The following is a 17,047-nucleotide window of genomic DNA, read 5'->3' on the forward strand; positions in this document are numbered from 1 at the left end:
AGAGTCACCCTTTCTGTCTGGCAAGCAAACATTTTGAGCCATAACTTATCACGCCTGTCTGTCAAGCATTTTGCTGTTGCTCCTTAAGTGCTGTTTGGACAGCTCTGTCATATAAAGGGCATTCATAAGGAGGAAATATGGGTGTTTGTACATGTATTAATGTCTTCCCCAGTGTTGATTCCCTTTATGGATTATCCTCCTCATATTCCATCGCCTATCAGAATTAGAGAGAGGGGAGGAAGTTGGGAAGATTTTGTTAGGTTTTGCTTTGCTTTTAATTTTTCACAGAATGTGCTAACCTGAAAAAATGTAACAGGAACAACCATTATGGCATACTCGTCTATCAAGCATTTACCTGAGACTGCTGCTATGCTTTTTTTAGCCCTGTCTAAAACTATTTACAATCTGAGAGTGAGGACAAGACTGATTAAGAGGCTTTTTTTTCCCCACTGAAGTGAATTGCTTTTCACTTGACCTGGACTTTATTAGCCCTAAAAAATATTAAAATTCATACACCAGTATTTGTGCTCATACTGTCCAGAACTGTAAGAGGGTGTTAAAGCACAAATCCCTACTGATTGGTAATTGTATATAATTTGAATGTATATGAGCTGACTCTCCTTTGGAAAGCTAGCACTGAAGGAACACAAAGAACAGCCTTGGAATGCTGCTATTCCACCAGCACTAAAACACATCTGTTTTACTGGCCCCTTCAAGCATTGCTAATGTGATTCCCGGGAAAATAAGTACTAAGCACACCCATAAAGCTATATTAAATAATGTCTTATGGCAAATGGGTGCTTGCACTTTTTTTTTTTTAAATACACCTCAGGTTTCCTAGGTCTTAAGTTGCTCATCTGTACAAGGTGAGATTCAGAGCTGAAGCATGAAGCTAGCATTCTTGGCTGCTTCACTTATGGTTCATCAGCTGTGCTGATCACACTTTCCCAAGAAAATAGAGCATCCCACTACAAGGTAAAGAAAATAGTACAGTGAAATAGTGTGAAAGATCTGCAGTAGTAAAAAATGGGAGACATTCTAAAGGGACCTCTTTGGGACAGTTTAGGGTGGAATTAGTGATTAGATGACAAAACAGGAAGGCTTAAGGCAAGGAGGGTTGACTGTTTTTTTGAAGTATTGGGCATTTTTTTTCCTTCTTTAATTTTCTATTTTGTTCTTTTGCTGTTTTTTTTACTTTTTGATATCTTTCCTCTTCCCCTCCCTCCTCTCCTTGTCATTTGGATGAAATGATGACAAATTAGGAGAGGTTCTGTATAATTTTTACCACAAAGTAAGTTTAGGAGTTCAACACTGTAAGCAACTCTTTACATGGTAGACAAGCTCATGACATGGCGATATAGTTCAGTCCACTTAGCCAGCACCCTGCTAAAAGGCAAGGTTTCTCCTTTGGTTATGCAGCCCTGGAGCTGATGCGGTCTGATGTGTCTCAGAGATCCTCCTACAGCTGATAATTAACAGACTTAGGGGCAGACTCTAATAGTCTTACTCAGTCACACTCTATCAGTAGGACATTGACATTAATTTTAAGGGGACCTTTCTCCCATAAGAATTTCAAAGTTTGTGGAAAGTGGGAAAAAGGAAGCCCTCACAAAAATGCTTACTATTGCCACCTCCCAGAGCCCTGCCATGTAAGCAAAGCTAATGATCATGTAAATATACTTAAAGATTTTAAGACCACTTCGTGTGCTAATGAGAAGCAATATTTTGTACTGCATTATTTTAAAACATAGTACTTTAAATGTATTGAAGTTGCCACCAGCCCTTAAGGGTTAGTATTCTTTATTATCCCCACCCTTTCCAAATATGAACATGGCTGATCCTTTTGCCCAAGTTACAGATAGAAGAAAAGCTGGCTGAGCAACATCCATGGCTTCCAGCTTGTGGGAAATTCATCTTATGAAATTTGGTTTCATTCTGATTCATCTTTTAAAAACTCAAAACAAAACAGAAAGATTCTCCCATGAGCCAGAAATTCCAAACAAAAATTAATTTTCGGAAGCAATGCCTCATGGTGTTTCCAATACAAAATATACTCCACAAGATCTTGACAGCTGCCAACTGGTTTAAACATCCCTCTTGGTTGCTGTCCTGCTCCATGTCAGCTTTCAGGCAGCAGCTGCAAAGCGCTCCCAGGATTTCGTGTTCCAGAGCAGCCCCACCATGTCTGATGCTTTGGGCAGGCTTCCAGATCTCCTAATGAGTTAGCTTACAGGTCTGCTTACTGAGGACCGGATTAGTCCTGGAAGCCAAGTCAGAAAACCCCAGGAATGTTGCTTTGGGCAGGCAACTTGGTGGGATTGTCCTGGAAGAAAAGCAGGGCACCAGCTCAAAGACTGAACAGGGGCTGCCAGTTCCTGCGTGTACAGGAAGAGGCAAGGACGTCCCAGAGCTTCACCCAAGACCCAGGTGGAAGTGGGGCTCTCGGGGCTTGCAAACTCCCAACTCAATCACCCCAACTCTGTGTTGAGCAGCCTGGAAGCCCCGAGTGCGTGTTTTGCAGGACATTTGGCCACACACACCTGACAGCAGGCTGATTTTCCTTGCATCCTTAGGCATAAGAGCCCAGCATTTCCCAGAGGGAATGCGTTTCCCCCCGCCTAAGCTTGGACTTGCATGTTCACCATCAATACAGGAAGGCCAGCTTTTAAGGCATCCCTAGTGCCACTGCTAGCTTCCAGTGTAAGCCCCAACAGAAACCACAGGCGATATCTGCAAGGTATTTTGTGCTCACTGAATTGGCAAGTTCTCTTCTATCTCTAGATGCAGGGTACTTGTGGACAGCTGTTTTTTATGAAGTTTTGAGATGGTTTCTTTTCTTTTCTTTTATCTTTTTTTTTTTAAGCCCGCGATATCCTTCATTACAGTTTGCCAAATATTTTGGATTCTAGGGATCTTTTAGAGGCAAAGGACTGAGCAATACCATGCTTCAGCTGCTCTTAAGAACGTCCAAGATGTACTTTGGTCATGTAATGCTATTATCTTGCTACCTTACATCTCTCAGGCATGACTGCATTTTCATGCAGGAGGTGATGAAATTCCTCCTGTTTCTAGGATAATTAGAAATACTAATATTCAGGTGACTTTATGTGTGTTTCTACTGTGCTTTTTTTTTTTAGCTTGTAATTGTCCTTGCTTTCATCTGCTTCATTCTTGGACAGTTGGCCCATGAGCTGTCCGCTCTTATGTCTGGACTGAAAGAGCAAATAGAAGGTATATGTGATTGATGAGCAACTCTTATTTAACAAGTCTAAGCGGTTCTCCTGTTGTTTTAACAACTTCATCCATACAGTATGGACATCTGCACACAGTAGTCTGCTTCTCTTTAGACTCTTCAAATTCATGGAGATTTAATAGCCTCTGGAAGACATTTTTACCTCTAGAAAGCAATTATTTGTTCATATAGATGGATATGTTATTAATAATAGCTTAATGTGCTCATGTGTTGAGAGTTTCACTGACACATTTATTTACTTATGTTGAAAATATTAAAATGTACAGATCAGTCTTCCTTCATCTTACTAGCAGCCATTCATCAGGGACTAATTGAAAGAATTGTATTCAGATGGAAATTCCTAAGATTTTCCAATCGAGGGGGTGCATAGGGAATTTTTATGTCAGAAGAAGCAGTTATAATTCTGCTGCATCATCCTCTTATTCTTCAGGACACAGGACCTGAAAGAATATAAATGTGACAGAATCTCAGTGATTACCAACCCTGGCTCACCAAGACTGATGCAGTATACTCTTTTGTTATGATATGGTCACTATACTGTGGTTTTATATAGGGTGCTGCAGACAGGACAGTCTGTAATAAATCATGCACTAGCCCATGCTCAAAAACTTGCCCCAGAGATCTCATGATGTACGTTCACAGAACAGGTCCATAGAGGGTATTAGAAAAAACAAAAGATACCCCCTTTTGTAGAGAAATGGATAAGAACTGAAGAATTGAAAGTACAACAAAACACCAGAGTCTTGGTCTTTGTTTTAAGCATAGGAGTCTTGCTCTCTTGCAAATGTATCCATCAGACCCATGGCATTATTAGAATTATGCAAAAAAGCAGTTTTCACATCTTGAGGCTATTCATATATGCAGTCACAGATGGAGAATCAGTCTACATTTCTGTACGGCCTCCATGGATCCCTGCCTACAGTGGAGGCTTTGTCACAGGGAAGACAAGGTTGAAAATATCATGGGCCTAGGTACACTGACATGGACTATAAGGATCATTGGCACCCTGAGGTCGAGTTCCATAGCCATGTACAAACTGATAAACATAATATGAACAACTTGTTATAAAGAAGTATTCCTATAAGAAGTTTCACTTGCCTTTAATGAAAGATACAATCAAAATGGGAACTTAATTTTCACATCCTGATGGGTTTTCCTCCATTTTCACCCTTTTCAGACATTGGTGAGATATCTGAAAGCAATTTGAGACTTTCACCAAGTTCCTTTGTAATGCCAGTCTTTAGACTCTAAAAAGTGGTTAAACTGAATGAGCCATTTTTTTATTTATCTGTTTCTATAAACATTCCTGAAGTGCTGTTTGCATTTACTATAGTTTTTACAAACACGGGATATTGTGGGCTAGTAGGAGTGTGGTGCACAGCTGTATGTGGTGATCTGACTGTTCTCACATTTTTTTTACTCTAAATAGTCTTTATCTGATTAGTCCTGATTGCTCTGCTTTAGTAGCAGGCCTGAATTTCTGAAATAAAGAAAAGGCCTGTTAGCTGTGGGGGGGTTTAGCTCATCTGCACTGTTTCTTCTATACCTTTGTATTACTCTGATTTCTAAAGGTAGGGATTTGTGAAGGATGCTTAGAACTCCTGAAGAGAAAAGGAGATTAGTTTGTAAATATAGTTCTTGAAGTTATTATTCTCTCTACCTTCATTTAACTTGCTCAGAGAATTATGTAACATCTCATTAGGAAGGTTGAAAGGGAAGTGTTAGCTGGTGTTCCTAAATACGTTTGTATTACTGAGCAGCAGGGAAGGAAGGTTAAATCTTGTAAAGATTTCTATTCTCTGCCTGAACAATGAATGCAGCAGCCCAGTGATGGGATTCTGTTGAATGACAGTGCTATTATTGATAGGGCTATGGTAATTTTGTGGTAAAAGAGTATTATATTATTATATTTTGGGCCAGGCTGATAATTATTAGCAAAAATATTGTAATATATGCAAAAACTCTGTATCTTTTATTCTCACATTCTTTAATTGGGGAAAACTAAGATTAATAACAGCCGTTGAATAATTACAGGATTGAGCTGGAAAATGAGAATGCTTCTGGGTAGCAAAAGATATTTGAAGTTTAAAGTAAAAACTGTGGCAGCTGGATATTGTATTTCATTGAACTGCCACTGGCGCTGATGAACTAGATGGTCCTTTTCTCTTCCTGAGTTCCTACATCTCCATGCCAGACTATGGGATAAGAGGACACAGCAAGACAATGTTCTTTTCTATTGGAGAACAGGGTATTTTCAAATGAGAAGGTGGAACCAGGGACAAAAAAGCAGCAGTTTTATCCTATATTTCATTAAAGTTTTAACCACTTCACAATGGTCGAAGAGAGATGCAATTTTTGTTCTTTGCAGGGAAAGAGATTTGAAAGTGGGAAGGCAGGTTTCCTTCATGGAAAAAAAAAAAAAAGATAAAAATAAATCCAGCCAACAGTCTCATTTCCTTCAGTTTTCCAGCAATGCAAATGTTTTCACATAATTCTGTTAGTGATGCAGTGTCTAGACTTCTCAGATGGTTTTAAAAAAAGCACAAACAAACCCTGGCATTAATTCTGAGAAACCTAAAAAGCTAAGTCATTATCACTGTGCTATAGCTCATGCAGCGATATGAAACCACAAATAGTCACTGAAGACCAGACTCTGGAATCCTTGCTCATTTAAGACACATGGGTTAGCATTTACTCACATAAGACATCCCATTTAATCTCCCTTCAGCAGGCTGCTGTGATGTAAATGCTTACCAGCATATGCTGGTACAAGGATTCTGCAATTTGGCTCTCACCTTGACTGAAAAGGCTCTGTGCCTTCTCAGGAGCATGGTGGTTGATGAAATAAGGAAAGCGATCTTTGATTCTTGCTACAGATACACATTTATATAAAAACAAAGCAAAACACCAGAAAGCAGCATTCGCACATCGATTTTTAAAAGACCTCTTCTTTAACATTTATTCCTTGCTCATTAGTAAGCCTACTAATCCTGAGTAAGTGTTGTTCAAGGTTTCCAAAGCTACTGCAAACTTATATGTTAATGTCTCATTTTGTAAATTCTTTCCGATTTTCTTCATACCAGGAAACTTATTCAATGTTGATCAGGTTATCAACTGTTGTCACTGTAAAATCTCACAGTACTCATAGTGGCCAAGCAAGTTAATGTATATCCAGTAGCCGCCTTCTAATCACAGCTGTGTTATTTTATAGGCAACTAGGCCTATAAATAGAACTGTATTTTAGGGTGGTTTCTTATACTTCCTATTAATGACGACCTTCAGAATTTAAACAAAGTGTGTGGCCAAAGTCTTCTGGTGATGTAAATGAAATTAGTTTGGTCTTGGAAGAGGCACTCACCCTTCCAGGCACTGTCTCAGTTGAAATTCAGTAACTAACAGCCTGTGTAAGAGGTGCTTGCTCTGTATCTCAGCTGTTAGGCACTTGCCTGACTCTGCATTAACCTGGGCCCAAGAAAGGCAGACCAGAGGTTTACTGGGGTAAATGAATAAATGGACATTACCTGTGCCATAGTCTCGATGTAAAAGCTCCTGCAAATTCCCAGCAGGTCACTCAGCTCCACCTTTGATGGGTTAAACATGTTATCCTACTGCAACATGCTCCCTCACTCTGCCTGGTGCAGGCAGCTGCCCTCGTCTTGTTTTTTTCTTCCCAATGCCTGCCACCTTTATGGGTTTAGTGTTTGCTGCAGGCTCAACAGGAGTCTTGCTGGAGCCAGGCTGGGACACCCCACTGTTTGCAGATCTATAAGAACTGGTGTTGCTCTCTGAATTAAACATGATCCTTCTCACAGTTTCATTTTGTCCCCTCGACCCACCTCCTCATTCATTTGTTACCTCCTTTCGTTTAACTCTTTGTAGTCACGGAGGGTGATATCCGAAAGGAGAACAGAGGTGTAAGTGTATACTACTACTCTCTCATTTTTTACCTATCTATTTTTTCACATACTTAAGCAGTTTCAAAAAGGTAAAAACAAAAATCCCATTGAACAAGGTATGAGCAGAATTGTTAATGTAGCATTTAGGCTAAATTGGTGCCCTGGTAAGTGCAGTCTGAATTAAGCAGTCAGGCATTGTAAAGTGTGCATTATATTATAATACTGCACATCCTCAGTGCTGAGAACATGCACTCTGTATATTGTGTGAAGAAAAATAATAGTTTACAAAGAAATTAAGAGCACAGTGCCACCAGCAATGTCTCTTTTTACTTTCTGTAGTAGAAATTACCAGCTTTTGAAGGATCAGAGTGCCAAAAAAGCTGCCGTATACCCTTCAGATCCATCATCTGCGCCTGTAGAGTCACTATTCATTTTACTGTCAGAAATAAGGAGCTTCTACTTTTAGACCCACAAAGCCTGTACAGTGGTGGAAGAATGAACATTGTTTTCTTCTGCCTTGCACATACTTTGTTGAATGACCGATCACATTGCAGCTCAAGAATCTTTAATCCTGATGGAAACATATGACAAAGAAAGAATGGGTTTGGATTTTTCAGATTCTCTCATTTCAGTGCTTACAATACTAATATTCAGTGGAATTAGCTGGGTACTGCTAAGCTGAGCATGTGAGTCATGCTGTCTCTCTTTCACACGTACATGTGGATAAAGAACTTTAGTGACTGTGGTTCATGGAGAAAATAAGTCTCGGTGATGGTCTTCTGGCAAAGATGTCTTCTTTGCTTGCCATCTGCCTACTTCCAAGTTACGCTAGTTTCTTGAGGTAGATGGGAAGCCATATGCAGACTATGTGCATCTACAGGACCTGTGGTCCCCATGGAACTGCATCACTACAGAGTCCCTCAGCTAAGGGATGTCCTTAGAGCAGAATCTTCATCTTTGGTGGTCCTGAGCAGGGTAGATATAAAATGTTTAACTTTTCTTCTGAATCTCACAATTCTTTCTGAAGCTCTTTTCCACCTCCCAGCATGGGCAGCACTCACTCCCACCCATCCAGAGCACACTGTTTTACAAAATAGCTAGGTAAAGTGTCAGGGGGACCCAGGGAGAGACACAGACTCCAGTGGGCTCAGTGTGTGCTGGGTATGGAAGCTACTGAAAAGCAATGTTCAGGAAGCTTTCTGCTAACAACCAACTGTGAATACTCATGACAAGAAATTCAACTCTTGCATTATCCAAAGTCATTGATCTAAGTATTGACACGGACATTGTGCCTTAGCACTGTGTAATCTTTAATGTATTTATCCTGTGAGATCAGAGAATTAGGATTATGTAGTTCATAAAGGAAAGAAATACGTGTGAACTTGATTGAGCTAATGTCAGTTATAACAAAAATTAATCTGTCCTCCTTTTTCATTATACTGTTAGTAAACAAAAAACTAAAGCAGCTTCTCAGAGCTAGGCTTCTCATGGTGAAAACAGATGCAGCAGGGCAGACACTCCTGAATTCATGTGGTCTCAGCTGGGACTCCCTGTGCATGTGAGGGGACTTTAGATACTTAAGACCAATTGTGTATCTCTAAGAATTAAGCCCGAGTTGTCCTTCATAGTTTTGTAAGGTTTCTTAAAGAAGCCTCAACGGATCCTTAAGTGAGAGTCTGGAGACTGAGAATCAGTTCCAAGCCCCAAAAACATGTTTAATTGTTGACCCAGTTACTCTTTTCTGAAATGATGAGGGTTTCTTTACATTCATAAAGACAAATACATTAAATATGTTTGGATATTCCACTGAAGGGCACAATGTGTGTACCTGTAATACAGACCAGTCTGCTGCTGTGTGGTCAAGGGTCAGTTGTTAAGCAGCAGTAGTCTGTAGGATTGAGCCTTGGCTAACTTTTACTAGGACCAAATTCTTTGCCACAAAAACTGCGACTTCATTTATGCCATTGGTGGAACTAATTTGGCCCACATAATTTGTTTTAATTGTAGAGCTCTAAATGATTTAACCGAAAGGTTGAGCCATCATTACAGTGGACATTTAGGCAAGCAGAATATGTTATATACAGGGGAGAAGTCACATTCCTACAGTTCTCTGGGGAGTCTGCAAGTAACTAGACGACTTTGGTCTCCAGCACTGTAAATCCCCTGCTGTTTGGCTGAATTCAGTTAAAATTCATGCAAAAAAATTAAACTGGGAGAGTATGGGGAGGTGTGAGTGTCTGGAAAGACCAGGGCAAAGCAGGGGTTAGCCAGGGCCACCAGTCACACTCAAGTCAACAGAACAGTTTCCCCTAGAAATTGTGTAGCAGTGAAGGAAGAAAAGTGAAGTGGTCTGGCAAAACTCGTATGTGTGGAATGGCAGACAACTGCATTATATAAGAGTCTGAGCACTGATCTGCTGGATTCAGGGAAGAACTCTGAGGAAGTCCAACTTGAATGAGGCCACTTTATTCTTTAAATTAACAGTTTTAATTAAAATCCATATATTTTTGTCTGAGTGAAGCTAGCCTGCGTAGGTACTTAAAACCCTTGTAGGTCTTTGCAGAACTGTAAGAATGAGTGCTTCAGGTTAATGTTAAATATTGACACATTTAGAACAGTGCTACACAGCAGATGTCATCCCAACATGTGACGGCAACATTACAAAGCAGAATGTATGAATGAAGCGGAAGCAGCTCTGGAACACCCTGCTGTAACATTCTCATTAGCTCCTAATCTGTAAGGCAGGAGAATAGCCTGACTGTACTGAGTACAATAGGGATAGTTGGCCTAATGTCTTTGGTGGGTTAGCATTCATAAAAAACTATTGAATTCACTTCTCTTTCTGAAGAACAAGGAAAAGGAGCTGCAGAAAATCATGGCCTGATACAGGCACACAGACACTGGGGACACTCCTGTCTCTTTGCTCAAGTTAAGGAAAACACTGAATTTTCACAACAATATTGTAATGGCTTTCAATGCAGTATGCTACTCATATTGCAAGTATACATTCTATGTCACCTATGTTCCTCACCGATTTTTTTTCTCCAGAAAACAATTTCATAGAAGTAATTTTTTTCCTTTTACTTTAATGAGACTTCAGAATTTAGCTGTGGGATTCTTAAATATGCTGTTCTCATTCCCTAAGGCCTTTCTCCAGCATTGCTGCAGAGTCTGCACCCCACTATGCAATTTCATAATGCATGTTTGTGACAGGCATATCAAACCATCCAGTTAGTTTAGAATTGAGGTTAGAGAGTGCTTTAAATGTAAATTTTACTATAAACAGCGGAATAAAATCTTGCAAGCACTTCCTAGCTCTGCCAGGAAGCAAAGCTATATTTAACTCATTTTAAAATTCATCAAATACATTTTGGGCTGATTCAGATCTTCGGTGTGTCTTTGAAAATAACATGTAGTGGAAGTGTCATACAGTCAGTTGTGGGATTGGGCACACTCTGAGATTCTTGTCAGTGAAGACATGCTGTTAGGACTGGATTGTAGAAAGAAAAGTACATTTGATCTGACGACAATATTGATACTTTATTTGAAGATTTGAACAATATATGTTGCATTCAGTTCAAGAGCTTTTTAAGAAGTGCTATATATAAAGAGATTAGTGCCATACCAATGGCAAAATTCGCATGCACTCATGAATTTTAAGAAAGATTGTCTTGTAGTGCTTGGGAGAGACGGTATTTTAGAGAAGCTAATACAAAGTGTTGCTATAAAAATAATTTGCAGAAGTTTCAAAATGTATAGAAAAGATCCCTGGATATTAAGAATAAGCCATAAGAATTTAGCTAGGGATTCTGTGTACAAAAGGAGAAACTCCCAGATATACCTTCTTCTTCCTTTATTTTTCCTGTCTTGGATTGCACCTCCCTGCAGCTTTGTATCCCTGTAAACTCAACTGCTGTTATTGATAGGGTTAAATATAGACTGGAATAAACCTGTCAAATTTCATGCTTCATTTTTTGTAGGCGTCATTAGATAAGATCAATAAGATTCCAAAAGATTGTTTAGACTTTTTTTTAATCTGTGACCACTATATATATGCTGCTATCGTGTCTCTACTGTTTTTTTAGTAAGTACAAATAGGAGTCTCTCAATTTTAGAAGCCATGTGAACAATCTGAATCTGTCAGCAGGATGTTTGCTATTGCCTCTATTCAGATATGACCTGACTTTGAAGTTCAGGATTATGATTTTTAATAGATGTGTAATTCCTACCATTGCCTAAAATCCTTAATTAAAAGAAATAATAGACTATACACTAACCAACAAACTCTGATCAGGAAATTGAAACAGTGTCATGCTTCTAATATGGTTTTATGCATCTTGATTGTAGTTTTCTAATGTTTATTTGCCTTTGATTTGTTCTAGTACATGACTGCTGCTGCACCTATGCAAGGGACCTACATTCCCCAGTACACTCCTGTGCCTCCAACAGCTGTCCCTATTGAAGTAAGTGTATCTCCATCCACGAAAGTAGAGTGAAGGGGTAGCAGAACTCTTATCTATTATGCCTCCTTGCATCTGTTTGAAAGGGGCCTAAAGTTAATTTATGGAATGGTGGCTGAAAGCTTCCAGCTTTTAAAATTAGGACTGCACATTGCTTTCTCTTTTTCTTTTCTTTCTTTCTTTTTCCTTCTTTTTTTCTCCCCCACCCCCCTCTTTTTTTTTAATTATTGGCAAGGGTTCTTGTTTTGTATTTGTTTTGTTGTACAGCAGGACATGGAATAAAACATCAGTGATTATGACTATTTTTTCCCCATGTATTTGGGAGGGAGATGGGAAGAGACAGGAAAACAAACCCAGCAGGCAGACCACGAACCCAAAAGAGATTCCAAGATGAGAAGATTGCAAGAGGGTTTGATGCGGTCCTTAGCAAGTATAGGTAATTGCTGAAACATTTAGCCACCAGAAAAAGTGATTGAGCAATGGAAACCTTCCTCTTGTATATACAGACGTGGAGGATGCTGCACTGACTGAGTGCTTTTCATCCTTGAGGAAGGATTCGCTCCCTCCCTCCTTGGGGCTGAGTCATGCTGATGACAGTCTAATGAGTAAGTATTTACTCAACCCTGTAGACCACAAGCTGCCGGGAGAGCGTCAGCTTGGCCTCCACTTCTGTGAAGCTTCATAAGGGCCACTGAGCACAGCAAGAGGAGGGAGCCTTGGCATCCTCTTCCCTGTGTGCTTCTCTTTGGTGCTACCCTCTTCTATTAATAACTTCTCCCCTACCCTGGGGTAATGCGAGGAGTGCCAGGGTCTCTGTACTTCTGTCTTCGGCTGTGTGGACTTTGGAGTTTGTGCTATTACTACTCTGTGCTTTGAGGTTGCTGAGTTAGCGGTACTGTTGGCACGGCTCCACCAGAAGTCAGGTGGACTCATCCTGATTTCTCCCAGTTCTTTGCAATTACTGAGATTTCCAAATGAGGTCCCACAGGAAAGGCTGCTACTGTTCTGTCGTACTGAGCTGGTCATGTTTTAGTCTTTTTTGCCTCAGGATAATTTTGTCCTAAACCTTGTTTGTTTACAAACGGGCCATGGGTGCCTCTTTTCAATTGCCATTCTTAGGTATTAAACTGAGCAGATACAAATCCAAATTAAAAGGAGATGGTGTAATGGAGAGTGGCTCATACAGCAGTACTGGCTGCATGCTGTGCTGACCAGTGCGAATGAGAAATTAAGTTAATTCTTCCTGAGCCCTCCTCCCCATCACTGACATATTCATGCCTGCTAAAGTAACATGATGTCATAATTACCTTCTATAATAATCAAAATATTATCTGAATATATAGCCTGTCTTGCTCTGATCCAGTGATGATGATTATTGTTAATGTTTATCTGTATTCACGTAGCACCATGAACCAGGATCCTACTATGCTGGATACTCCACAAGCAGAGACCAAAAAATACAGTCTCTGCCCCAGAGAGCTTACAATCTCAAGATGAGATGGACAAAAGGAGAAGGATAAAGACAAGGAAGTAGGCAGAAAAAGATAATCCTGACAGTCTGTTAAGCAATAGATACGAAGAATTTCAGAAAAAGGAAACCGATATTTTTAACAGATAATTTAAAATAAACTACCTGTTGTTTACACAGGACTCAAATAAAAACAAAGCAAGTGCTTTGTGCTCCCTCTTCTGGCTCTGTTGTGTGCAATACAGTAATAAAGCATGTTCCCTGAAGAGACCTGCTAGTGTTATTCATGTGACGAACACACCAAGCATGAGAGTTAAAGAAAGAAAATATAGCTTACTTCGAAAGCATACAAAAATACTTAAAAATAATATTATTCAGACTGTCTAAATAGGATAAGAAATAGTGCATAATGTTAAGTTCATACATATCATCTTTAGTGTGTTTACTTATCTGTTTTTTTGCAAACATAAATAAAACTTCATTGGAGTTTTGACTTAACAGATAAAAGTCTTTAGTGTGAAGTAAATTTATTTTTGAAGGGAACATGCGTAAAAGCAGTGTGTAGAGGAGTCCAGTATTTTTCTAAGGCGGCTAAAATTCTGTTGGATGTGTAGTAAGGCAGAGGGCGGTGGGCCTAGATGCTGCCTTTATCGCATTGCAAATCAAACAAAATAAATGTGAACTCACTGTGAAGTTAGGGTAGGTAAGTGAAAATCAGAAGAGCCATACATATGCTGTAAAAAAGACAGGAGGTAAAATCCAGACTCCACTGAAGTCAGAAGTTTAGCCTCTGGCTTTGAATGGGCAGGTAGAACGCCCTCAAAGGTGGAGATATTTTCCACTGCAGCCTGTGGGAGCAAAGTACTACAGGGGCTGGTACGCTAAGGAAGCTTCTTGTTGCTGGATTAGCTCTCTAAAACTGATGGAGTTTGTTGTGTTAGCATGTGGTTCTGCTATCTCAAACTCTCTCAACCTCTAGAGAAATACAGGAATGGTGAGCTGGTGCTGAGCTCTTTTATGTAGTTCACTGCAGTGAGTAAAATTAGTAAGTTTTTCGTGTTCTCATTTGATTCCTTAGGGTGTTGTTGCTGATACTTCTCCACAGACAGTAGCATCTTCAGCACAGGAAGCCAGTGGTCAACAGCAACAGATGACAGTGGAAACATCCAGTGAACACGCACCTGCATATTCTTACCAACAGTCTAAGTAAGTAGGCATAGGCTTTGTAACCAGAAGGTTTTGTTTCTTGATTATAGCGGGCCAAATTCTGCTCCCCATTTCAGCAATATAAATTCTGAGTAGCTTCGTTAAGTTCAGATGAGTTCTGGATATACTGCAGTGTAATTAGCAAGAGGTTTTGGCTGATGGCCTCACCTTAGCAAAATGTCCTTGAGCTCCTGCCTGCAATGATATGCTCTCTAACTGTCTGCTGCTTTTCTGGACTCAGAAGGTTCTCAACAACTGCGTTAACAATCATCACACTGGGCTAAAGCAGCATCTGGTGTCAGAGGTTAAAAAGAGGGCTTAAATTTTGCAGTGGTGAAAGTATTGGCACGGTACACATGTAAATGTTTCTTTCTGAAAGTGTAGCTAGTGAAGCAGTATTAATTGCCCCAAGTTGGTATTTGTGGTTGTGCAAAACTGGTGCCACGCAGACACTGAGTGGGCAGGAACTGGCAATGGACGAAGAAGGGATAAGAAAGGGACGGGGAGAAGCACTGCTTTCTCCTGTCCTCTGCTCCCTTTGTTTGCTTCCCATGGAATACCTTGGAAAATTCAAAATTTATACACTGGCAGCTGGATCTAGAACTCCTAAAGAGTCCCTTCATCTTCAGAATGATACTCAAACACTCATTCTCTTTGCCACAATAAAACTGGTCCTCACGAAGGGAAGGTTACTTAGCAACAGGGTACTCACCGGGACCGATCAATGTTGGACAGATTCTAGGAAGGAGCCCAAACCCAGTCCTTGATTAATACATGTATATTGAACACCAGCATTACTGTGAAAAGAGAATTACACATTTTTTTATCTTGGGGAAGGAAGTAGACAAATAGACAAGAAATAAGTTAAATATGTCAGTCAATGCATCACGACATAGTACTTATGGAGGCATAAGATACGAGCTGGTATAGGAAAGATTAGAATTATATCAATCGTGTCAGTTGCTTTTCTTCATTTTTGACCTCTGGAAGTGGAAGATGCATTTATTTGTCTAACATACGAGTAACAAATGGTTTCAGATCACACAATGTCCTTTTTTGATGGCCATAAAACAAAAGACCTCACTATTTCTTATGTCACGCCCATATTTGTCTATATGTACATATTACTAATGCAATTGATCACAAGCTTTTTGTTGATGCACCGAATCGGAGACACAGGCTATGCGTGTGTATCCCTTCTAGCCATCAGTCTTTCTAGTACCTGTAAATAAATGATGGCAAAATATTTATAGAGTATAATGAGCAAAGAGAGAAATATATGTGACCATACCGTCCTGTTGGCTTGTTTTGGTGACTGTGTTCTGTAGGAATTTAGATCTGACCATTCCCGCGTTCCAGTTCCCTTTCACTTAAGTCTCAAAGCAGAAGGACTTAGGTTCAGAAGCCCTCATAAGGTAGCTGTGAGCAGCAGATTCTGGCATTTTTCCCACATAGGAGGAAACTACAGTGCAATTCCTTATTGAAATGAGTGCTGTGCTTCTTGCCAGTGTGGTGAATTCCCACCTTCTCTGAGAATGAGATCCCTCATCTTTCCGTGTCAGCTACTGCCTTGTTGCTGTGATGGATACACTTCTAATGGCAGTGGCATTTATATCCAGAGGAATTTCTTTCTTTTTTAATCACACAGGCAGATCCACTACAGATTTTTTATTATGATTATTTCAGTATTTTTTTTCTGAAATGTGCCCTTTATTTCTATCTGCCAGTTGCGGGCAGAAATGCAGTGTGGGAAGCTGCAGAAACAAACCAATATATACACAATCTCTGTCTTAAACAACTTCTGCCGGAATATTTCAGTAACCTTTAATATAAAACCAAGTTAAATTATTTTGTAATTAAAATACGATTTTATTAATCTGGTCTTTGAAGGACACATTTATTAATAGCAAGCATCATGCCCAATATACAACAACTGTTTTCAAAGCGAGATGAGAAGAAGTAATTAACATGACCGAACAATGATTTTATCAGATATAGGCAAAGAAAAAGGCAAACTCTATAAAATTATTTCATAGGAGCTGATCAGTCAGGAGAAAAGTTATAACAGTGTATTTCATTATATTTATTTTCTTTGCAACAATCATGAAATTGCAGGCAACGAAGGAGAGGCAATGTACTCAGAATGAACTGGGTGGTATAAGGACTCTGTACTCTCTTTGTAAGTAAAAATAAACCATGAGACTTAAAATTTAAGTTCTAGTTTTTTTAATCAGCATACACGTTCTTTTATTTAATATGCTGGCTGCTGTACTTGAGGATCCCACCCATAGATGTTCAGAAATGATAACTTCATGTCAAAAACCTGGCTACCTATTGTGTAGCAATACAGGAGAAACAGCCCTTGGTTTCTGAGCAGAGGACTCTACTCTATGAGGAAATCACCTTAATTATTTTAGACCCATACTCCCCTTTTTCCTTGTAAATCTTTAATTTTGCACATAAAAGTGTGAAATCTGTGAAGTGGAGATGAATTGAGATCCTTCCCCCTGAAAAGTGTACTCTCTTACCTCTAAGCAAAACTCTGCTGGACAACATATTCTGGTTTTAAATGTGGAAAGAATTACATTTTTCTGGAGCCCTTTGTGGGCAAACTCAATGCCAGGTTAGATTAGAGAGTGTGTGCTGTGACCCTTCGGTGGAATTGGTCTTTCACGCATATGGTGGCCACTCGACCCAGAGGGGCAGTAAAACCTCAGGAGGTAAGCATCCAACTTGAGTACTCCTACCAGAAGTTATGCATAGA

The 17,047-nt window shown here is 39.7% G+C and overlaps 1 protein-coding gene across 2 annotated transcripts in view; it reads left to right on the top strand.

Annotated features, from left to right (window-relative positions):
* RBMS3 (RNA binding motif single stranded interacting protein 3) overlaps window positions 1-14,287 on the top strand; it is a 450,305-nt gene extending 436,018 nt beyond the window's left edge. For both annotated transcript variants that reach the window (XM_009288628.2, XM_009288627.1), the window contains 2 exons: window positions 11,532-11,612; window positions 14,156-14,287. In XM_009288628.2, coding sequence (XP_009286903.1) covers window positions 11,532-11,612; window positions 14,156-14,287 — 213 coding nt within the window. The remainder of the gene's footprint in view (window positions 1-11,531; window positions 11,613-14,155) is intronic.
* The last annotated feature ends 2,760 nt before the right edge of the window (window positions 14,288-17,047 follow it).

Source organism: Aptenodytes forsteri, unplaced genomic scaffold (assembly GCF_000699145.1).
Source record: "Aptenodytes forsteri isolate BGI_AS27 unplaced genomic scaffold, ASM69914v1 Scaffold9, whole genome shotgun sequence".
In the NCBI taxonomy this organism is placed as follows: Eukaryota; Metazoa; Chordata; class Aves; order Sphenisciformes; family Spheniscidae; genus Aptenodytes; species Aptenodytes forsteri.